The 23,988-nt window shown below is 40.6% G+C and overlaps 1 protein-coding gene across 7 annotated transcripts in view; it reads right to left on the reverse strand.

The window, feature by feature from the left end:
• The window catches only part of Lrch3 (leucine rich repeats and calponin homology domain containing 3), a 96,000-nt gene that overhangs the window by 41,113 nt on the left and 30,899 nt on the right, over positions 1-23,988 (reverse strand). For all 7 annotated transcript variants that reach the window (XM_052159088.1, XM_052159087.1, XM_052159084.1 and 4 more), the window contains exons 2-7: positions 20,058-20,202; positions 18,259-18,385; positions 14,564-14,669; positions 9,347-9,483; positions 7,647-7,756; positions 36-129 (exon numbers count right to left, since the gene is read on the reverse strand). In XM_052159088.1, the coding sequence (XP_052015048.1) occupies positions 36-129; positions 7,647-7,756; positions 9,347-9,483; positions 14,564-14,669; positions 18,259-18,385; positions 20,058-20,202 (719 nt within the window). The remainder of the gene's footprint in view (positions 1-35; positions 130-7,646; positions 7,757-9,346; positions 9,484-14,563; positions 14,670-18,258; positions 18,386-20,057; positions 20,203-23,988) is intronic.

The raw sequence follows: 23,988 nt of genomic DNA on the forward strand, positions 1-23,988 counted from the left end.
AATCAGGAGTTTTAACACATGAACAGAACACTTACCTCATTCCCTGACCATCTCTTATCACCACTATCCACACTATTAAAGCCTGAATCAAGGGCTCCATAAGGTCGGCCTGAGTACAGTTCTTCATGGCTGTCCAAAATAAGTGTTACTTGTTACTACGAGGTTTCATATTTTTCAAAGTACCATTTGAAATTAACCAGTCACAATTTTATTAATCAACGTTCTCATAACACTTGGCCACATGAATATTAGCGCTAAGTGAGCATTCTTTGAGCTTTCAAAGAAGAAAATTCCAAACAGGAACAAAGTAAACAGAACAGTATGAGCCCCAACTCAGAATCCTCTTTGAAAAGCACCACTGTTCTATGTTGTTTTTACTCCACTCACTTTTAACTTTGTCAGCTTATAAAGCACTGGATTTCATCTACAGCCTGTCACACTCGTGCCGTGCCGTCACATTCTGTCATGGATTCATCTGTCTCCCTCCCTCCCAGCTGGTTTCTTCCTCCAGTTAAACCCTCTTTCTGCTTTTCATCACAGGTTTTCCACTGCCCTCTTTTTTCCATTTCCTTAAGATCTCTTCCTCCACACTCCAGATCCTCTTTCACACACATGCAAATGCAGGTCCTCACACAAAAGAAAACATCCTTATCTACCTTGGCAATAGTGAAATCCTGGTTTTCCAGGTAGGTTTGGCTGTGTTCTTCCTCTGTCAACGGACAGCACTAGTGCTAACTCCTCTTTAATTTGGTATAATTTAGTCATGAATCCATCTGGTCCTGGTTCTCTCTTTGTTGGTGGCTTGATTACAGCTTCAGTCTCATTAATTGTTATTGCCTTAAGTTGTTAACACCTTCTTAATTTTGTAGGCCATATGTGTCTAGGAATTTACTCACTTAAGAGATCTGCTGTGTTTTTGGAACATAATACTCAATGATTCTCTTTATTTCGTCAAACTCTGTGGTAACCTCCCTTCTGCATCTCTAATTTGTGTCTGTTCTCTCTTTCTCGTGGGTAATTTGGCCACGGGTTTGTCAACCTTGATTATTTATTGAACACCCATCTGTCTTATTAAGTCTATGTGTTGTTGTTCTTTCGGTCTGCAGTTCATTAACTCCAGCGCCAGCCTTTATAATGTCCTCCCATCTTCCTCTTCGGGGTTTGGAAGATGATGCATCACTAGGCTCCTTGGATCTGATGGCACGAGCGCCCCCACCACCCTGCTGCAGCGTACTCTTAAAAGGACAATCTCCCCGAATCTCTTCCGAAACCTCTCCCACCAACTCTGCCCTCTGCGTGGCCCCCTGTTTGGCACACTGCCTTTTGTTTTCCTGCTCTTTTCCTGGGATTGTTCACTTCCTCTGCATTTCCAAAGCTCTTTTTTTATTCTCTCTTCTTCCCCAGTCACACAGAAACAGCCTCTAGTCTGCCTTTGCAGACATCTCTGCTATTCTGTAATTTTTGTTTCCTTTAAACCTATAGCCATTCTCTACATCCCTCCATTGTTTTTGTTTTAAGTTTTATTTATCTTACGCTGTTTTGAGATAGGGTCCACTTCCCACCTTGGGTGTCCTGGAATCAGAACTCATAGAGGTCCACGTGCTGCTGCTGCCCAAGTGCTAGATTAAATTTGTGTGCCAACACACCTGGCTTGTTTTTATCTTTAATAATATTTTCCAAATAAAATTTATATACATTTAAATATTAGCAGTATAATCTTAACAAAATACTGTATCTTTGTAATTCTATCACATTCTCATATACTTCTCTGTAGTTAATTATGATCACTTTGTTATTGTTGTTAGGGAAAACCACTGTTCTGAGGTGTTTAGGTTTTAAATTGGTATGGGAACTTGAGTAACAGTTCCTAAGAATACATATAACCATCAAAGAATCTCAGATCTTTTGCTAAGCATTAACAGTGCAAGATGCTACATCCTGACTCATGGAAGACCCTGAGACAGGCCAAACAGACTGTCAGAAGCAGTCAGTTGTGTGTTGGGTCTTGTGGTAGAAAAGAGAACTAGCTTGGGTGGGTGAGTGGGGGAGGGAAATGGAACTGTGGTGTATACTGGCTGTGCCAGTGGCTAATGAGTAGCTAGTTCCCCAAACTCACAGAATCACACACCCCACCTGGTATGGGCTACTGTTTGAAGATCGCGTCTCCGCTAAAGCTCTGTTCCTGCACCTCTGTAGGCCGTGCCTGAGTGCCCTGGCTGCTCTACAGCCTCACTTTTGCTATGTCACCTTTCTTCAACTGTGGCTCCATATGGATATCCAGTGCCTTAATTTGCATTCCTGTGATCAATAACAATATTGAGTACTTTGTTGTGTGTGTACTGAAGAGTCCTTTCAAGCTCATTTCTCATTGGGTTGTTTATTACTAAGCTGCAGGTATTAATTGTATATCTGAATAGTTTTCTTTACAAATATTTTCCCAGGCCATGGCTAACACTTTCTTTGGATGGATAGCTGCTCCTAGAGGAGCAGGGGCAGGTGGATCTCTGAGTTCGAGGCCAGCCTGGTCTACAGAGTGAGTTCCAGGACAGCCAGGGCTCCATAGAGAAACCCTGTCTCGGGTCTCTATATCTCACTAATGAAAACCACAGTGCCACTAAACAGAGCAAGGTGATGAGTATCTGGAAATTAGTAAAAATTTGCAATTTTTATAAATTCATTTCTAGGAGTTGCTATGGGTGCTGGATTTTATGATAGTATTGTCTTTTTTTTAAAATTAAACAAATTTTTATTGGCACATACTATTTCACATATTGATGCATTTTATAAAGACATTTTCATACAATTAATGATATCATGTACTTTGGCCACTACCCCCATGCCTTTTAGTAGTTAAAAAGACAGGGTCTTGTTCGGTATCAGGCTCAGGCTCCTCTGCCTGCGTTCAAGTGCCGGGATTAAGGGAGGTGCTACTATGCTAAATTTGTAGGTCATTAAAAAATTATACACAAACATTAATATGGTTAAATCTGGCTTGTCAAGATGGTGCATACCTTTAATTCCAACACTCAGGAGGCAGAGACAGGTAGATTTGAGTTCAAGGTCGGCTTGGTCTACATATCAAGTTTAGGCCAGCCAGGATTATATAATGAGATGCTGACTCAAAAAACAAAATCAGGGGCTGGAGAGATGGCTCAGCAGTTAAGAGCACTGACTACTCTTCTAGAGGTCCTGATTCAGTCACATGGTGACTCACAACCATCTATAAATGGGATCAGATGCCCTCTTCTGGTGTGTCTGAAGACAACTACAGTGTACTCACATATATAAAATAAATAAGTCTTAAAAAAACAAACAAGCAAACAAAATAAGAAACAAGATCAAAAGATCTGTAAATCTAAGGACTGAAATCTAAGCATGTGTTGTTTGTCCTCAATGTTCCAAGAGTTAAGGGACTCTTTAGGAGGCCTGGACTCTATCTAGCTCAATCAATCCTAGACTGATTATCATGCTTAATATTTACACACTTTTTATGGTCACTTAAGGAACTTTCAGATTCAGGATATTTGATATTTAGAACTATTGCTAGAGTAATGAGCAGTACAAAGATTATACTGAAAATGGAATCTCAGGGAGATTAAACAGCTTAGTACCCTAAGAAGACAGAAATTCAAAACCAAGAGCCTCTGACTCCATGCCTACTTGTTGAATGGCCAATAACTATAAAACAATTTTATTAATCTGTTCCTCGGAAAGAAAAATGGAAGATACACTTCATTTCTTGGTACTTGAGGAGTGAAATGAAATATTACATATAAAGTCTCCCTTCAATATTCACCAGGGACTAGTTCAGGACTCTCCTTAAAGCATCTCCATAAAGCCTATGGGTGTCATCTATGGGCTTTTGTTGTTGCTGCTAAGAAAGGGTCTTATGTAGCCAAGGTTGTCCTGGAATTCCCTATGCTGCTGACGATAATTTTGTCCCATGCTAGGATTACAAGAACATACCACCCTACCCAGCGGGGTTTGTTTGAGATAGGACTATCTATGATGAATGTAAATTCCTGGGTTCAAGCCACCCTCCTGTCTGAGCCTTCTGATGGGGTAAAGGGGTAAAAACACAGACACATGTCACCACAACTGATGGCCCGCTGCCTGTGTACTTTATCCTCTCTAACTCAGTCTAAATGTGCCTAATGCAATATGCAGGGCATGAAGTATGGCTATGCTGCTTTGTTTAGGGAATAATGATGAGAAAAAAGTGTAAATGTTTAGCACAGGTGCATCTTTTTTTTTTCCTGAATACTTTCAATCCACACTTGATTGAATCCATAGAAACAGAGGGCCAGCTACATAGACTTATATGTAACAAATTAAAATTTCTAGTATGTCTGAAACAACAGTTTGCCTCTGAAAAAAATAGAAAATCTAGAAAGCAGCCTAATGACAGACTGTTATTATGAGACATAAGCAGAGAGTATGACAGAGGTCGCCATGTGTCACTTCTGTCACGTCTAACTCCTTTGGAGAGAAATGACATCTTTATGCCATTTAGGTTTCCCATTACTCAGAACCTGAAAGAACATTTTTCCATTAATTCAAGCCTTTTATCTGTTAGCAAATATAGACTCAAGTCTTTTACAATGTAATTTTTTTAAGATTTATTTATTTCTTATATGTAAGTACACTGTAGCTGTTTTTAGACACAAGAAGAGGGCATCAGATCTCTATAGGGATGGTTGTGAGCCACCATGTGGGTGCTGGGATTTGAACTTGTGACCTTTGGCAAAGCAGTCGGTGGGTGTTCTTACCTGCTGAGCCATCTCTCTAGGTCCCATGCCATGTAAATTTAACTAATGGTTATGTATTTGAAATATTGTACGTTCTACAGTATTTATAAAAAATGAATTAGGCCAGTCTAAGAACTAAGGAACAGGTCACAGAGAAACAGGTCCTGCGAACAGAAACTCAGCCTCGTCTCTGCAGGGGCTCTTCAAGCACACTCACCGCACCCACCGTACCCACTGTCACTAGGCAGCTCACACTCAGACCTCAACAGCAGCAGTAGCATGCTGGTGCTCTGTCTGCTATTTCAGGAGATAAGCTTCCTTCCAAGGATCACCAACTTTAACAGAAAATCAATTGTGTACACGTGAAATAAAAGCTGACTTTGATTTTAAGTGTTGCTAGAGTACCACATAAAATAGGAAAATCAAGGCTTTTATTCACACCTAACACGCATTTATTTCTATATCATAAGCAACTAACTGGGTTAAGAGGGAACACAACCAGAAAGAGAAAACAGATGGTGAAATGAAAACTGTGGCAACAAGGCCCGAGTCACTTGTGGTTCTTCACTGCTGGCACTCTCCCCCTCCAAGCGGCCTACGCATGGCACAGGGCATCACTCAATCTCTACCAACTGCCCGCTGCTCACCTGTCACGTCCTCAGCAGCCTTTCCCTGTGCCAGCCCTCCCAGAGATGAACACTGAACTGGGGGTGTTCTCAACAGGCATGGTACTGTGACTGTCAGTCTCTTTATACATGGTTACAGTATGACTGTCAGTCTCTTTATACATGGTTACAGTGTGACTATCAGTCTCTTTATACATGGTTACAGTGTGACTATCAGTCTCTATACATGGTTACAGTGTGACTGTCAGTCTCTTTATGCATAGTTACAGTGTGACTGTCATTCTCTTTATAAATGGTTACAGTGTGACTGTCAGTCTGTTTATGTATGGTTAGTGTGACTGACAGTCTCTTTATACATGGTTACAGTGTGACTGTCAGTCTCTTTATACATGGTTACAGTGTGACTGTCAGTTTCTTTATACATGGTTACAGTGTGACTGTCAGTCTCTTTATGTATGGTTAGTGTGACTGTCAGTCTCTTTATACATGGTTACAGTGTGACTGTCAGTCTCTTTATACATGGTTACAGTGTAACTGTCGGTCTCTTTCTGGATGGTTACAGTGTGACTGTCAGTCTCTTTATGCATAGTTACAGTGTGACTGTCGGTCTCTTTCTGGATGGTTACAGTGTGACTGTCAGTCTCTTTATGCATAGTTACAGTGTGACTGTCATTCTCTTTATAAATGGTTACAGTGTGACTGTCATTCTCTTTATACATGGTTACAGTGTGACTGTCAGTATCTTTATGCATGGTTACAGTGTGACTGTCAGTCTCTTTATACATGGTTACAGTGTGACTGTCAGTCTCTTTATGCATGGTTACAGTGTGACTGTCAGTCTCTTTATACATGGTTACAGTGTGACTGTCAGTCTCTTTATGCATGGTTACAGTGTGACTGTCAGTCTCTTTATACATGGTTACAGTGTGACTGTCAGTCTCTTTCCATATGGTTACGGTGTGACTGTCAGTCTCTTTGCTACATTAGCTAATGCTTAAGCAACTAGGTTAGAACTGTTGTTCAAATATCCTTCAGTGTCCAAGTCTTCAATCTAATAGCCAGACTAAGCATCCTGGAATGTCATTACAAAGATATTCCTGATGATTTTACCTGGAGGAAAGCAGTGTTTGTCTGATTAAATCAGTGTTTCTTTCATTCAACAACTATTTTCTAAGTAATGCCTGTGTATGCCACCCACTCATCTGAGAGAGGAGTACCATAAGGGAGGTGGAATCTGCAGAAAGGGGGGAGTCGAGTCTCCATGGGGCAACACTCTATTTACCCAAGAAGTCCTCTTGTATGTAAGTGTAATTTTCAAACAGCTTCAGAATACTCCTGTATAATATAAAACACTTAAATCTTTCATTTTAATAATTTCTAATAAAGCCTTAAAGCTACATTAAATTTTCTTTTCTGAACATGATACATATTTAATATACCATACCAATGCCTGGGTATATCTACTTTTAGAATCACACAGACATATGTTGATCTGTTTTAGTCTAGAAAATTACAAAACAAGTTCATCTGGACTGTGGTTTCAGCAAAACCTGATAGGTTCCAAACAAAGGCCTGGGAAGTTCTCTCCTAGGTAAAGTCCATGAGCATCAAAACATCTTTACTGGGATATCTATCTCAACTTTTGGAAGCCTTTTAAACTGAATTCTTATCCTTAAGATTGCTCTGTACAGCTGGGAGTGCCAAATAGACAGATGACCTCACATGGCATGTGCTACGTCACTAAGGGATTCACAAACTAAAAGATCCTGTCGTCATGGCAACATGCGGCAAAGCCAACCCCTCTTTGCACTTATAAAGGGAAATGAAGCAAAGGTTCAGGTGACTTGCTGTAAGTCAGAAATCTTTTCAGTGGCAGTGCTAAGGTTAATGTTCAAGCCATTCAAACCAGTGAATTTCAACTGGGGGCCTGCCGGGGCTAGTGGCAATATTTGGCTATCTGGAAACATTTCAGTGTGTTACTGGTATCTAGGAGGTAGAGGCCAGGATGCTGCTAACTGTCCATGAAATAGGGAACATTAGGGCCAGGAAGCTAACCACACACAAAATAGGGAACAGCCTCTCACAACAAAAAACTGATCAGACTGTTAGCAGTGCGCAAGTTGCAAGAAACTGACTTAGACCATACTCTGTAGGATCTATGTGACCAATTCATATTTGATATAATAAGCATTTTGAAGCCAAGCAATTTAAGAATAAAGTTAACTTGATTTTCTCTGTAATGTACTATGACACAAGAATAAAACATACTTACCAGGAGCCAAATCCCAAGGGTCTCCGTTCATAATCTGGCAGATCTGGAGCAATCTTACAGGCTTGTATGTTCAGGTATTTAAATATATGGATTTTGCCTTTTATACATATCTAAATAAAATAACAAATGAAGCCAAATTACTATTCATCTGAAATATAGGTGTTCTTTTAAAAATATTAATATTATTTTATGTGTGTGGGTGTTTTTGCTAGCATGCATGTCTCACCACAGGTCCACAGCAATGGAGCCCGACGGCTGAAACCTCTGAAACCAGGAGCCTTACTTACTTCTTTTAACTTACTTTCTCTCGGGTATTTTGTCATTGACTAAAACCTGACTGATACAAACCCTTTTTGTAGTTATGCAGTTCTCCTATAACTTTTACAGGTTCTATAATGACCGTCATAAGCCTGCAAAGTGAGGGTTCCCTGGAACCCACATAAAGGTAGAGCATCTCTGAATGCCACATGTCAGAGCATATGTTCACAGACTCAATGGAAAAAAAATAACTTTTAAGAAAGTTCAAAGTGAGCCAGGCGGTGGTGGCGCACGCCTGTAATCCCAGCACTCTGGGAGGCAGAGGCAGATGGATTTCTGAGTTCGAGGCCAGCCTGTTCTACAGAGTGAGTTCTAGCCAGGGCTATACAGAGAAACCCTGTCTCGAAAAAACCAAATCCAAAAAACAAAAAACAAAAAACAAAAAAAAAAAAAGAAAAAAAGAAAAAAAGTTCAAAGTGAAAATCATGGGTGTGGCTAATATTTTATGGCTTATAGGATATAATCTGCCTCTGAGGTACCAGTTTTATTTCCGTTACTCACAAACATATGAACTACCTGGTTAAATGAGGAACTCAACGCTACAGGAAAGAGGGAGGCCCAGAGCCAAGGGCAGTGCAGCATGGATACACTGATAACTTGTAGTTTGGAGGTTGCTGTCTATGTCATTTATGTTCTCCAACTCAAGCTTTAATAGGAGAGAATTACAAAAAAATTAGCTCAGATCATATTAGAAAACTAGCTTCTTTATTGTCATTGCTTTGCTTTTGTTATTGTTGTTTGCTAAGCCAGAGCTTCTCTGTGTAGCCCTGGTTGTCCTGGAACTAGAAATCTACTTGCTCTGCCTCCAAGTGCTGGGATTAAAGGCGTGCATCACCAACGCCTGGCCAGAAAACTAATTTTTGAGAAATACTTCAACTTAAAGTGCTTAAGGACAGGGGAGAAAGAGAAAGTACAGTCAGCTTTTAAAATGGCTGGCTTCTCCAAGCATGAGGACCTGCATCTGGATCCTCAGTACCCACACAGAAGCAGCAGACACGGGGAGGTGGGACAGGAGGGTCTCAGGCCTGCCGGCTGGTCAGCCTACACAATCACTGAACTCCCAGTCCAGTGAGAGATAAGCTAGAGTCCAGTGTTTTTGGAGTGTTGTCTCCAAAAACAAACAAACAAACAAACAAAAAAGAGTAAGGCGGAGAGTGACTGAGGAAGACACTGACTGCCAACCTCTGGAGCACATAAAAACAAACACACACGACAAACGTGCCAGGGTAATGAAACATCAAGATCTTCCTTCCATCCCCTTACGGGAGTGTGTAGGGTGGCAGCAGTGGTGTGGTGAACACAAGGCAGACACAGCACACACACAGAGCATCCCTTTAACTTTCCAGCAGAAGCTGCCCTCAGCAGCCTCCCCTCATGCTCACCTGTGCAGGAGGCGACTGAAGTGGGTTGTTATCCAAGGTGATCACCTGGAGGTGCTGGAGGTTTCGGTAACAAACAGGGATTACTGTGACTTTATTGCACGAGAAGTCGAGTCGTATCAAAGGCACCTCTGCCAGCTCTGCATGGAGGTAAAGTAGAAGGAACAATCGCTGATATTTTCAAACTAGTTTTTACACATGCTTCCAGTTAACGGTGGCAAATTCGAAAATTCATTTACCTCTAAGGAATTGACAAGGCATAAAATAAAATCTGATTGTTTAGAGACAGGAACAAAACCAAAAATCAAACAGTTTGACTCTTTTCCCTGTTCCCAAGACTACTTAGTTCTCAGAAACTAGAAACCATTTTTTTTTTTTAAAAAAAAGGAGGATACTTGGAATCTTCAGCTCCAGCTCCACAGAAGATGCCTGTGCCCACAGTCCCAAGTCACTCGGATGGACACTTGCAGTCATACCACAGGAACCAGAAAGTTATCCTCTACTGAAGTCATACCAACAGGCTCTGGAGTTAGGGAGCAAGGCTCCATGGAGTGAGGATGTGTTAACAGTTGAAAACAGGATGTAAATGTCTGTAAGGCAGCAGCAATCCCACCTTCTGCACCTTCCCCACCTGCCCACCTTAGCCCACTCCTGAAGGCCAGAATAAGAAATGCACATACAGTTATGAACAGGAGATGCCAGACACACGCTCTCTGCAGGACCTACACAGTCCTATATGAAAGTTCGTTAGATACTGACATGGAGTTTCCCCAGTAAAATGCTTAGCCTCTTGCGTAATTACCCTTCAACAATTTCTGCCCAATGGACTCAGAACTTCTATGATGCTGTATGCAGACTGTACAGGACCCAGGGGATCTGAGAAGTCTCCAACAGCATGTAAGACAGAAACAAGAATGAACTCACTCATAAAAGAAAAAAGAAAAACAAATAGGTCCATGGGAACAGAAGGAAATTTGAAAAATCATAATGCTTTATTTTCAGGGAAATATGATATGGAATCACTAAAATATATTTTTTCTAAAAAGTCATACAATAGCAAGTATTTCATAATGGTAGAAACTGAAAATTCTGAATTAACTTCAGAAATTAAAAAATTTAAGAATTGTTTGAACTATTTTACTCTAGAGTAACACAAAATGGTGCAGAAAAGAATAAGAAAAATCAAAGGATCAAAGATTTAGTCACAACATTCAATTTGAAAAATAGAACCGAAAAGCCAGAAAAGAAATTATGAAATAGAGAGAAGGGGGCCAGCAAGATGACTCAATAAGCAGGAGTGGTGGAACTCGGGAGCACTCGGGAGCACTTAGGAGCAGGAGCAGGTGGATCCCTGTGAGTTTGACGCCAGCCTTGTCTGCACAGGCTACATGCCAAGGCAACACACGAAGCACAGGGAAACTTGCCTTATTCAAAGGGAAAAAAGACTCAGTAGATAAAAACTCAGTAGAGAAAAGAAGCTTGCTGCCAAGGTTAACCCTTGAATCCACACAAAAGGAGGAAGGAATGAAGCTGTCATCTGACCACACACTGCCTGGTGGCACACGCACCCACACCCACATAAATAAACGTAAGGTGGGGGAAAGGCAAGACAAGCATCTCCAGACAGCAGTGTGAAGAGGCCTAGTGTAACCAGCGTGCAGCTAGCCGGCATTACGGCACGGAGGCTTAGTGAGCAGGAAAGACAGACGGCAAGCTCCTCAAGTCTTCCAGGCTGACGTTGCTGGCCATCCATACTCCCGGCTAGCAGGCCTCCACCCCGAGTCAGCTAGGTGCAGCACCTGTGCACACTCAGGAGGCTAAGGCAGGAGAGCTGCCACAAGCTGGGCTGTAACAGGCTGAGTTCCAGGCTAGCCACACCATATAGCAAGACTATGCCTCCAAACCACAGCCCAACCACACCCACACCCACACACACACAAGCTAACAAACTCCATCCTTCCCAAACCACCATTTAAAAACAGTCAAGAAACACTAGAGGAAATAGCCAACAAACCTACTAATAATGCTCTTGGCCACTGAAACTTGAATATTGGGAATGGGGTGGGGGTGGAGATCGCATGAAGAAAATAAATAATAATAATTACTCTGAGCTTCTAAATATTGTTTGAATGACATTTAGTGAAAATTAATTAAAAATAAAATGGTTATGGAACAAAAGATACATCACCAGTTAAAAAAGCAATGTCATAGATTACTAGTTAATGATCAAATAAACTTCCTGCCATCTCAGGCTAGTTAACATGCTGATTACAAACCATGCAATTAAACATCTAAAACTGTAGTTCATATTTAAAAGTTTATAATAGAGATAAATTAGACGATTATTACACTGTACTTGTCATCAAAACCTCAATGTTGCCAGGCCTGGTGGCACTAATCTGCAATCCCAGCACTCATAAGGCTGAAGCAGGAGTGTTGTGAAATTGAGGCTAGTCTAGGCTACACTATCAGGGGAAACCACGCAAATACACACATACAAAATCCAAAACTTCAATATTTTCATCAATATTTCATCCTATGCCATGAGCAAGCCTATAAGATGGTGACCAGGCCCTGATTAAAGGTATGGATGGACCTAGAGAGTTTTGGCCGTGGCACTCTAAGTGGGATGGTGAGTGTAATCACAGCTATTCAGTAGTTGAATCATGGGATTGAACACAGCCAAAGCAAGTTTCAAATGAAAATAAAATGAGAAAAAGTAGGATGGGAAGCAGCTTAACAATAGCAACAATAGCAACAACAGCAACAATAGCAACAATAGCAATAGGCCCAGGTGCAATTTCTAGTCCCTAGGCTACACTAGGCTGAAATTTTATATTGGGAGTGAGGTAGGAGGGAGGGAGAGAGGGAGAGAGGGAGAGAAGGAGACGGGGAGGGAGGGAGGGAGGAAAGGAGAGACAGAGAAATGAATATGAGGGATTGTTAAGACACAGGTAATAATTCTTGTCTTCCTGGGAGCTTCTAGCCCCATCCTGGGAGCTTCTAGTCCCAACCTGAGTTGGTGACAAATGCCAAGAGGCAATGGAGGAAAGGCCTGAGGGCAAGGGTGTGTGTGTGTGTGTGTGTGTGTGTGTGTGTGTGTGTGTGTGAAGGCGGCCAGAGGGCAAACGCGCGCGTGCGTGCGTGCGTGCGTGCGTGCGTGCGTGTGTGTGTGTGTGTGTGTGTGTGTGAAGGTGGCCAGACAAGTTCTGCCACAGCATGGACCAGCTCGAGTGATGCTAAGTATACAAGGGGGAACTGAGGAAAGCCTTTTCTAATGTGTTTACTGTGGATCCAAAATGCCAAACGTAGGTTACAACTAATCATTTCACTCCATCAAATTGGAATAAATGTTTGGACTTTGCAGAAAAAGCTAAAACATTATTATATAACATTTATTTTAAATTCTGTCATGGCTTATAGAACCGAGATCTTTGTTATGAGAATATTGCTGCTGTGTTGCCTTGTTTACTTTGGGACACAGTCTCTCTAGTGAAGCAGGCTCATACTCACTCCAGTGCACCTACCAGTGCTGAGGTACAGGCATATGCTACCATACAAGGCTCATTTCTTAGCTTTAAATAAACATTCTGAAATGTTCATGAGTACCAGGCAGTGGTGGCGCACGCCTTTAATCCCTGCACTTGGGGGAGGCAGAGGCAGGAAGATTTCTGAGTTTGAGGCCAGCCTGGTCTACAGAGTGAGTTCCAGGACAGCCAGGGCTACATAGAGAAACCCTGAATTGATCTAGAGGATTAGGAGGACATACACACACACACACACACACACACACACACACACACACACACACACACACGCGCGCGCGCGCGCGCACACACGCGCACACACACACACACACACACACACACACACACGCACTTGCACACACATACGTGCCTACACACACACACACACACACACACACACACACACACACACACGCACGCACACACATGCACACGTACTTTTTATGGTGATTTTTATTTCTGGAAATTTTCTTGTATAAATGAACTCTCATGTGCCTGTCACATGCTACCACAATGATCAGCTCATGGGATTCTTACACATGGAAGCTCATTTATGTAAGAAATTTTACATTAGTAAACTATATTAATATAGTTTGCATTTAATTAAAAATGAAAATAAAAAATTTCCATTTCAGTCTTTGTGAACACTTGATACATTTTAATTTGTTTAATCATCTGTCACTCAAATCCACAGGTCAGAAGTTATGGACAACCTAAGGTAACCTGTCCTCTCCTACAGACTCACTTCATTTGTTATTGTGTATCACCTTCACATGCTACAGCAGACTTTGTTGAACACTTTCCGTGAGGGATAAAATTAAGTTCAACTCCAGCTCCACCGATCCTATTTAATTTTCACAGTGCCTTTCTTTATAAAGCAGACTAAGGCCTCACCCCAGACTGCCCCTTCGTCAAGCACAGTGTCCTTCTCCCCACGGTCACACTGACGCTTCCATGAAGGATCAACTACAATAGCTCACGAGTCAAGAGGATTGACTCTTGACTTACTGAGATTGACTCGGAATCACTGAGCAAGGGTTAGCAAACTTTTTCTCTTGTTATTTTGCTGGTACTGGGGATTGACTCTCCAGTCCTGCACACTAGCCAAGCGCTCCACCACTGAACTACATGGCTCACCCCTCTTTGCCTTTTTCTGTCTCCCTCTCATCCCTCTCTGAAGACAGGCCCATGCTGGCCTCAGACCCATGACTCTCCTCCCTGTAATTCTGACCTGCAGACAGGGTTACCTGGCAGGCCTGGGTGATGATCCTCCTGCCTTAGCCTCTTGAGTAGCTGGGATAACAGGCCCGTGCCAGGGAGCCCAGGTCTTCATAACTTTCTTTTTTGTTTTTTTGTTTTTTTGGATTTGGTTTTTTTGAGACAGGGTTTCTCTGTGTAGCCCTGGCTGTCCTGGAACTCACTCTGTAGACCAGGCTGGCCGGCCTTGAACTCAGAAATCCATCTGCCTCTGCCTCCCAGAGTGCTGGGATTACAGGAGTGAGCCACCACTGCCCAGCTATCTTCATAGTTTTCTAAAGTGCACAGTTGAGTAGATGATGCTAGCTGAATAAGGCATTAGAGCTTAAATACTGGCTCTAACTTGTACACAGTTTTGGCTTGTGCCCATCAGTCTGAGAGATCTTTAAAATAAAAATACAAATACCAACAAAACAATTATTTCATAGTTTCTTACCTTCAGGCAAGCGTACAAGATGATTTCTTCTTACATTAAAGTCTCTCAAGGCTTCCAGATTACCAATTTGAGAAGGTACAGTTTGAATTTCATTGCAGCTTACATCCTATTTCAAAGAGTACAAAGATAAGATTATTTTAATCACAAACTTACCTGCTTTAAACTATTTACAAAATGAGATTAGATAATAACACATCCCTTCCTGTTATGTATGTATGTATGTGTGTGTGTATGTGTGGAGATATATATATATATATATATATATATATATATATATATATATATATATCACATCCTATATATGAAAATAATTCAGTTTGTACTCTCTTTAATTTATTTTAATTTATAGGCTTTTTAACTCATTTTTTAAATATTTTATATAGGTTTATAAAAAATTTTGAAATTAAAATTATATGGCTTAAGATATTAATAGAAAGCCTAGAATACTAGATCAAATAAAAATTCTGGTAGAAAGATAAAGCAGAAAAAGGTATTTTATGCTATAATATTCTAATTAAAATTTAAAAAATGATTAAAAATTATTATATAGAAAAGCTGCCATTTTTCAAAGTTAGATTGTTCAAAAATATAAAATTAAAATGTAAGGAATGACTCTTATAGCCAGGCAGTGGTGATGGCACATGCCTTTAATCCCAGCACTTGGGAAGCAGAGGCAGCCAGATTTCTGAGTTCAAGGCCAGCCTGGTCTTACAGAGTGAGTTCCAGGACAGTCAGGGCTACACAGAGAAGCCCTGTCTCAAAAAACAAAACAAACCAATCAACCAAACAAACAAACAAATAAAATGTAATGAATGACTCTTATTTTTATACAACTGCATATAAAGGGAAATACTAAGCATAAACAACTCAGAAGCTGTAGAAAACCAGGCTGGTAGGATCTAGCCAGTCTGAGTCTAAGCACAGGACCCAGAGGCCTGCTGGTAGCACGCTTAAAAGCTTCATTTCAATGGCTTGAAAAAGTGACTAGGTATAGCTTTCAAGATGAAAAAATGCAAAACTCCCTAATACTAGGCCATCCAGAATGACTTATAAAACGGTGACCGTGTGCAGCAGAGGGGGTTCACGCTGTACATGAATAGTTAAAAGCCCTCCGACGCACTGGTGGAACAGAAGAGCCCCACTTACAAAGCCAGGCTGCTCACCACGCGGCTCCATCAGCTTTAGACGACAGCGGTAGATGTTTTATTACATTTATTATTTGTTTGTGGATCAGAGGAAGTGGGGGAATCAGCGAGTACGGAGAGCAGAGGACAGTTTATGGGATTTGGTTCTTTACTATCACCTGGCCTCAGGGATGGGACGAGGGTTGTCTGGCTTGGCTGCAAACACTATTACTTGTTGACCCATCTTGCTGGCCCCAAATATTATTTTATCTTTTCCAAAAGAGAAAAGAATATAATTTTCACCTTTCCTATTCATGAATGACTGAAGTAGGATCAAAAATTAGACTTTTAAGTCCAGTGATCTAAGCAACAAATTTAAAAAGGGCAGTGAAAGAAGTTGAGAAGGCATGGAATGTGGGTCTGTGGTAAGGATTTTAGTGCTTTATGTTGTATCTCTCAGAAAACACCCATGTCAATAGAAAGACCTTTCCTGTCACCCAGAAATGGAGGTGGGAAGGAACAAGAGAAGGATGCAGTGAGAATACCATGAGGGAAACAGAGGCTTTACAGTTACTTCCACTGTCAGACGTTCCCTGAATAACTGAGGGCATCAATAAACACCTTTTCAAGAAAACAGAGTATTTTCTCAATTGTGTATCCATCTGCTGAGAAGTTAGGATTACATAAGTAGTTAAGAAGTTTAAGTGATTGGATGATAAAAATTTGGGAAATTGCCGGGCAGTGGTGCCGCACGCCTGTAATCCCAGCACTTGGGAGGCAGAGGCAGGCGGATTTCTGAGTTCGAGGCCAGCCTGGTCTACAGAGTGAGTTCCAGGACAGCCAGGGATACACAGAGAAACCCTGTCTCAAAAAAAAAAAAAAAGAAAAAGAAAAAGAAAAAGAAAAAGAAAGAAAGAAAGAAAGAAAGAAAGAAAGAAAGAAAGAAAGAAAGAAAGAAAGAAAGAAAGAAAAAACATTTGGGAAATTAAGACAGGGAGACAGGAGTTCAAGGACAGTGTAGACTATAAAGTACAACCTTTCTCAAACAATAAAATAAAATGATCAAACTATATGATGAAAAATTTAAATAAAATAAATATAATAAAATGGAAAAAATAAAGAAAAGAACTTAAGAGTATAAGTTATACCTACTTCATGCTAATAAATCAAATTCTAAAGAATTCCCCTAAAACACACATTTTGGGTTTTATTTCCAAAGTCTAGCTAGCACAAAAACAATAGCCTAAAATCCCAACTCTAATGTCTGTGAATTTTTTTTTTCAAGACAGGGTTTCTCTGTGTATCCCTGGCTGTCCTGGAACTCTGTAGACCAGGCTGGCCTCGAACTCAGAAATCCTCCAGCCTCTGCCTCCCAAGTGGTGGGATTAAAGGCATGTACCACCACTGCCCAGCTTCTTTTTTTAAAAATTATTTATTTTTACTTTATGTACATTGGTGTTTTGCCTGTACATATGTCTGTGTGAGGGTGTCAAGTCCCCTAGAACTGGAGTAGTAAACATTTGTGAGCTGCCATGTAGGAGCTGGGAATTGAACCTGGCTCTTCTGGAAGAGCAGCTGGTACTCTTAACTGCTGAGCCATCTCTCCAGCCGTCTGTGAATTTTTAACATATAACCTGTTATACCTTTCTTTTTCTGTTTACAACATCCTTATTAATAAACCACACCAAAAAAAACTGTATTTCTAAATCTCAATAAACACAGTTGCATTTGATCATTTCAAGTAATATGAAACAGGCTTTAAGTTCAAGAAGGCTGATTTCCAATCCTATGGTGACACAGCCTGTGGCAGTGTGTCATCTGAGTACTAGTTTCCTTGGCTATACATGCAGACATCATTAGTCCAGCTCATAATATAATTGTGGGGATATAAATAGTCTGACTCCTAAACTAATTCAAAACATAAATAGATAAGAGATGGGTTTCTTGCGCTGGGCAGTGGTGGGGCACACCTTTAAGACCAGCACTTGGGAGGCAGAGAAAAGCAGATCTCTGTGAGTTCAAGGCCAGCGTAGTCTACAGAGCCATGTTCCAGGACAGTGAAGGCTACACAGAACAATCCTGACTTGAAAACAAACAAAAAAAGTGTATATTCACAAATAATAGTAGATGAAGTTTAATACTATCTTAGAAAATATGTAAAAGCAAATTATAGTTGGATACATATTCTAAAGGTATGGCAAGAAAACAAACAAACAGAGAAAAAAAATCAAAGAGTAAGTTTTGGAGTGCCCATTCATCTATAAAGGCTAATAAAAAACAAAATCATAAAAATATTGATACAAAAATTTTAATTTGAAAACTCAACTACATTATTAACTTATGTCTCAAAAGTTTAGTAATACAGAAATCATTTAATACTGGATAGAAAATAACCAATGACATTTCCTCATCTTGTATTGGCAATATTAGGACTTGTTTGTTGAAGTCTTTTTCATTAAATTGCCAAGCCAACATTATAATATTACTTTAAAAACAATCTTAATATTTGATTTTTATCATATAGAAGACTACAGACATGTTGGACAATCAAAAAATAAAATGTTAACTTACAAGTTCCGTCAAATGTCTGAGATGGCCAATTTCTTCAGGAAGCGAGACCAATTTGTTATTGCTAGCGATTAAGACTTTCAGTGGTAAGTTACACAAGTGGACTGGCAATGTTGACAATTGGTTCCGACTAAGTGAGTAAGTAGAGAAAGAGTGGTCAGATACCACTGAAGAAAAACATTTCCATCTTTGTCATTTTAGATACAAAACTAAGTCTTACAAAGAATAAACAGGAGTGCTAGATCGGAGTTCTGTCAGTTTAATCAATTCCCTGCTAACAAAATTTAGACAGATAACAAGAATCTTTGTTTATAAAAAATATGAAAATCAGATACATAAAATACTAAAGCATATTTCTTTTAGAATAGAAAGAAATTAAGTTTACTATGTAAATTTTTAAATTTATTTTATGTATATGAGTACACTGTAGCTGTCTTCAGACACCAAAAGAGGGCATCAGATCCCATTACAGATGGTTGTTAGCCACCATGTGGTTGCTGGGATTTGAACTCAGGTCCTTCGGAAGAGCAGTCAGTGCTCTTAACTGCTGAGCCATCGCTCCAGCTTACCATATAGATTTAACTCCATAGTAATTCTTTTAGAGCCACGTCTTTCCCCATTTTCAAGATTTTTTTGTTGATTAATATATTTCATGGACCTTTAAACAATTTTTAATCCAGTAATAATCTACTTCTATATGTTTATTAAGAAAAATAGTTAATATTTACATGGAAATTTCTTTAGTGTTATTTTTAATGAGATTTTAAAAACTAAATATCTAAAAGGAGTGAATTTTATTTTTTAAGGTTTATTTTCATTTTTGGATTTGGTTTTTTCCAGACAGGGTTTCTCTGTATAGCTCTGGCTGTCCTGGAACTCACTCTGTAGACCAGGCTGGCCTCAAACTCAGAAATCCGCCTGCCTCTGTCTCCCAGAGTGCTGGGATTACAGGCATGTGCCACCACCGCCCAGCTTTATTTTCATTTTTAATTACACATCTACGTGTGTGTCAGAGTGGGTTTATGTGTGTGGGTACAGCACCCAAAGCGGCCAATAGAGGGCATCAAATTCCCCTGGAACTGCGATTATAGGCGATTGTGAGGTGTCTGATAAGGACGCTAGGAACTGGACTCAAGTTCATGGAAAAACAGTATATGCTTCTACTGATGAAGTCATCGCACTAGGCCCAGGGATGGCTTTTTTTTTTTAAAGTATATAAACTGGGCATCAAAATATTTCCAAGGTCCAATGAGATGGCTTAGTGGGTAAAGGCACTTTGCACAATCCACATAAAAGCGGAAGTAGAGAACTGATTCCACAAGGTGCCCTCTGCCTCTGTACATGCATTAGAGCACACACCCAAACACTTATACATGCACATGCACAATGAAAATAACAATGTAGTGTGTGCATGTGTGTGAGTTGCTGGGGACTGAATCCAGTGCCTGTGTATCCCAGGCTAATACTCCCCAGCTAACTGTATCCCAGTCCATCAGACCTAGTATTTACTTGATAAAGTTAATTTGAAAATGTAACTGGAGAAGCACAGCTGTAAGACTTCTACAGGCCTATCAGACTAACAGCTAGTAGAGTCTGTTAATTATGCAAAGATTAAAGAGTCTGTTAATTATGCAAAAATAAACAGAGAAAGAAGAGCAACTTGGGAGAAACGTTACCATATCCTAAGAACCTATCAGAAACTGCTGGTGTGAACAGAGAAGTAACTGCAAACACTTTAGTGACTGAAAGGAGAGAATTAAAGGTCATATAAAACCACCTTTCCAAAAGAATAGCATTCTTACCTAATATTTAGGAATGTCAGAGCTTGTAAGTTTAGAACAGCCTCTGGGATATACCGAATACAATTCTGGTATAGGTTAAGACTTTCCAGAGAGACAAAGTGACACACTTCCATGGGAATTTCTGAGAGGCGATTCCGTGACAGGTCTGAAAGAAAATATAGAAGTTTAAAACCATTCTTTGAAACTTGTTTTACTGAAATTAGTTAAAATGTTTCACAATTACTTGACTTCTCCAGAATTCTTATTGTGGAAACTGGTTCAATATAAGCATTGAAACATTTATTAACTGGCAGAGTAACCTATTAAACACAGACCTCTAACTGCTGCTAGGAAATGGTTCCTTTTCACTTTCTACACACACTAAAAATAAAATTGCTATTCTTTGTAAGTAACACACATTCTAAGACACTGACCGCTCATTCTATCAAAGCTGCGTTACTAAGTTCCAAGTGTCATCAGAAACAAATGGATCCCTCAAAAAAGAAAAAGAACACCCACCTTCCCATGTGTGTATGGGGGGATATCATGGTGTGTTCGTGGGGGTGGGAGAACACTCCCAGGGCAGGTTTCTCCTTCCACTGAAGGAGCCAGAGATCAGAATGTCAGGGCTGGGCAGCCAGTGCCTTTTATCCACCGAACCATCTCAGTAGCCCAACTGCCCAACTCTTTACTAAAGAAGGTTACAGTCCTTTGTTAAAACACACCCAGGAACCTTTTCTGGTCCCAATGACCCAGTGTGAGCCTCAATAAAAACTGGGGTTGAAGAAATGGTTCACTGGTTAAGAATATTTGTTGCTTTTCTAAAGGCCCATCAGAGTTTGGTTCCCAGAACCCACAGTAGGAAGATCAAAACCACCTGTAACTCTAGCTCTAGGGGATATGTCGCCCCCTTCTGGTCTCTGTACGCTGTTGCATGTGCATATACATGAACACATACACTCTAAAACAAAACAAAACCTTTTTTTCTTTTTTTGGTTTTTTTAAAACAGAGTGCAAGGTCACCTCCCACTTTAAATTTTTAAAAACTTTTCAAAGAAAGTAATTTCAATGAGTAAAATCCATCATGCATATTAATTCATGATTTTAAAATGATACATTGCCCCAAAGAGACAGAGAACCAATTCATTAGCTTATGAACTGATTAAAAGAATCAACCATTTATTTTGCCTTTCTTATATAAAGATATCTTTGAGTAACCTAGATATGCTAACCACAGAGTTAAACGATGAAATGAAAATAGCCTAGTTACAGGTAAAAAAACAAAACCAAAAAAAAACAAACCAGGGCATATTTTACAACTCCCAATGAATGAATGAATGAATGAATATAGAATAGAGCATACGGGACTATCAATTTTTAAAATAACTTTGTTTTTGCTTGTGTGTGTGTGTGTGTGTGTGTGTGTGTGTGTGTGTATTGCAGGTATCAGTTCTCTTGTTCCTCCGTGTAGGCCCTGGGGATTGAACTCAGGTTGCCAGCATGGGCAGCAGGGCCTTTGACCTGCAGAGCCACCTCACTGGATCTCAGTGGCTGTCTTTATAAAATGTCAGAACATCAAGGCACAAATCTGTAACCCCAGATCTTGGGCCTGAGACAGAAAGATTTTGAGTCTGAGGCTCGCCTTGGGCTGCTCTAGAGATTCTATCTGGAGACAACAACAGAACAGGAGAGAAGGAGCCATCTGGGCTGGCTTGGCAGGCAAATGCGCTTGTTCAGCGCATTACAGCCTGGGTTGGATCCCTGATGCCATAATGGAAGGAAAGACAGCTCCTGAAAGGGACCCACCGGCCTGCACACAAGTGCCACGGCACGCAGAGGCCTGCTCGCTGTCTGACTGATGCCCCGGCCCACTCTCCATGCCTGCCCCTCAATTTCTTACACACACACACACACACACACACACACACACACGGGTCAGGAATGCAGAGAACAAGGGCTGTGTTGCTGCCTCCTTCCCATATCCATCTAGTCAGCTAAACATGCCTGACACTGTTTTTCTCTTTTCTGTTATCAAGAGAAAAAGACAACACTCAAAAGTCTGTGGTGGGAATTCCTGGTGAGAACTCCTCTCTAGGGAAAGCTGTGGATGGAGGCCTTGGGTAACCCACCCGTGCCTTCCTGTGCATCTGCAAGGGTCTAGTTTTAACTGCAGTCAGAGGTGACATCTTGGGCAGGCGTGGGCACACTGCTTTCTTAGTAATTTCTAGATGTTACTTAATCTACTTTCTCATCCAAGCGTATGACAGAGAGGAAGGGAGAGACAAGGAAAGAGAGAAAGAGGGAGAGAGAAGAGGAAGAGGAAGGAAAGGGAGGAGGAAGGGCGGGGGAGGGAAGGAGTGAAAGCGCATGCCTTGCACAGGTGTGAGGCTCAGGATGACTGGCTAGGGCTGCTTCTCTCTGACCACATAGGTTCTGGGAAGCTAACTCGGATGTGAGGCTGGGCTGGCACCGGTGCACTTGCTCACCAGGCCATCTTGCTGCCCTCCAGCAATTTCAATCCTTTTCCAAGCCAGAAAGGTCCCCTCCACTGTACCCTCAGGTGTGGCGTCCCCCACTGGCTCTTCTTTGCATATTTCTTTGTTCAATAGACTCTTCTATAAAACCTCCTAAGTCACAACTTGAGGACTTCTACAAAAATCCTCTTTAGAAATTATTATAGTTTCTCTCATTTAAAAATTCTTCTATGCTCTAATTAGAAGCATGCTATCCCGTTGTCTTGAGACTTGATTTGTGTCTTTCCCAGTCATTGGCTCTACATCTACAGCCCTCTTAGTCTGCACACTTTCCTCATTCACATTCTCATTAGCTGTCTCCTCATCCTTAAAGCTCAAGTCACACTGCAAGGGTACTCTGAGTGACGGTTCACACTGCAAGGGCACTCTGAGTGACGGTTCACACTGCAATAGTAGAAGCAATGTTTAAAGGTGCTGGCATTAAGATTTCCTTCTGTGAACTCAAAGGTTGTGATCATCATCCAATGGCCTCTGATTCTCATTTCTCAGGGCCACCGTACCAGAGAATCCCACGTTCCCTAAGGAAGTCTCCTGCTTCCTTGCCACATGGTTGTAATTTAAGAACGAGACCATCTTGCCAAGCACCTCCTAAGTGCACATATTGTCTGTGAATGTAAAATGCAATTGTATATATAAAGCAAGTTTCACATAAAAATGATCTTGAGGAGAGTAAATATAGACCCTCTTCTTCCCGAAGAATTGCAATATAAAATTATTTGTAATTTGATGTATTTAAGGACAAACACCTTACATACAATCACATATTGTGAATGTCTTTAGTACAAAGTACAATAATTACTTCATCAACTACAATTTAATTCAATTTTAAATGCTGGAAGGATAAAAGGAATTACTAATGTCAATTATAAAATGCCTCAATGTGGGGCTGGAGAGATGTCTCAGCAGTTATGAGCACTTGTTATTCTTCCAGAAGACTTAGGTTTGATTCCCAGTACCCACAGGGTGGCTCATAACTCTCTGTAACTCCAATCCCAGGGGATCTGACTCCCTCTTCTTGTCTTTGAGAGCACCATGCACTCACATGATACACAAACGTACATGCAGACACAACACCCATTTACATAAGTAAATAAAACAAAATGAAATTCAATATTTAAATTTGATGCAATAATCTTCAGGTACAAGTTAAAGTGAAGTGGAGACAGCTTACAAAACTAAATTTTTATTTATAGACTAGTCTTGCTTTTTGATGATTAACCTTGAATACAGCATTCTGCTGTATCTCTAGCATATCTGGTGCTGTGATTGTAGATGTATACCACATTTGCTGTGGTGGTTTGAATATGCTTGGCCCACAGAGACTGGTACTCTTAGGAGGTGTGGCCTTGTCAGAGGAAGTGTGTCACTGTAGGGGTGGGCTTTGAGGCTCCATGAAGTGTGGAAGAGTTAGTTTCTCC

This window comes from Apodemus sylvaticus, chromosome 15 (assembly GCF_947179515.1).
Source record: "Apodemus sylvaticus chromosome 15, mApoSyl1.1, whole genome shotgun sequence".
In the NCBI taxonomy this organism is placed as follows: domain Eukaryota; kingdom Metazoa; phylum Chordata; class Mammalia; order Rodentia; family Muridae; genus Apodemus; species Apodemus sylvaticus.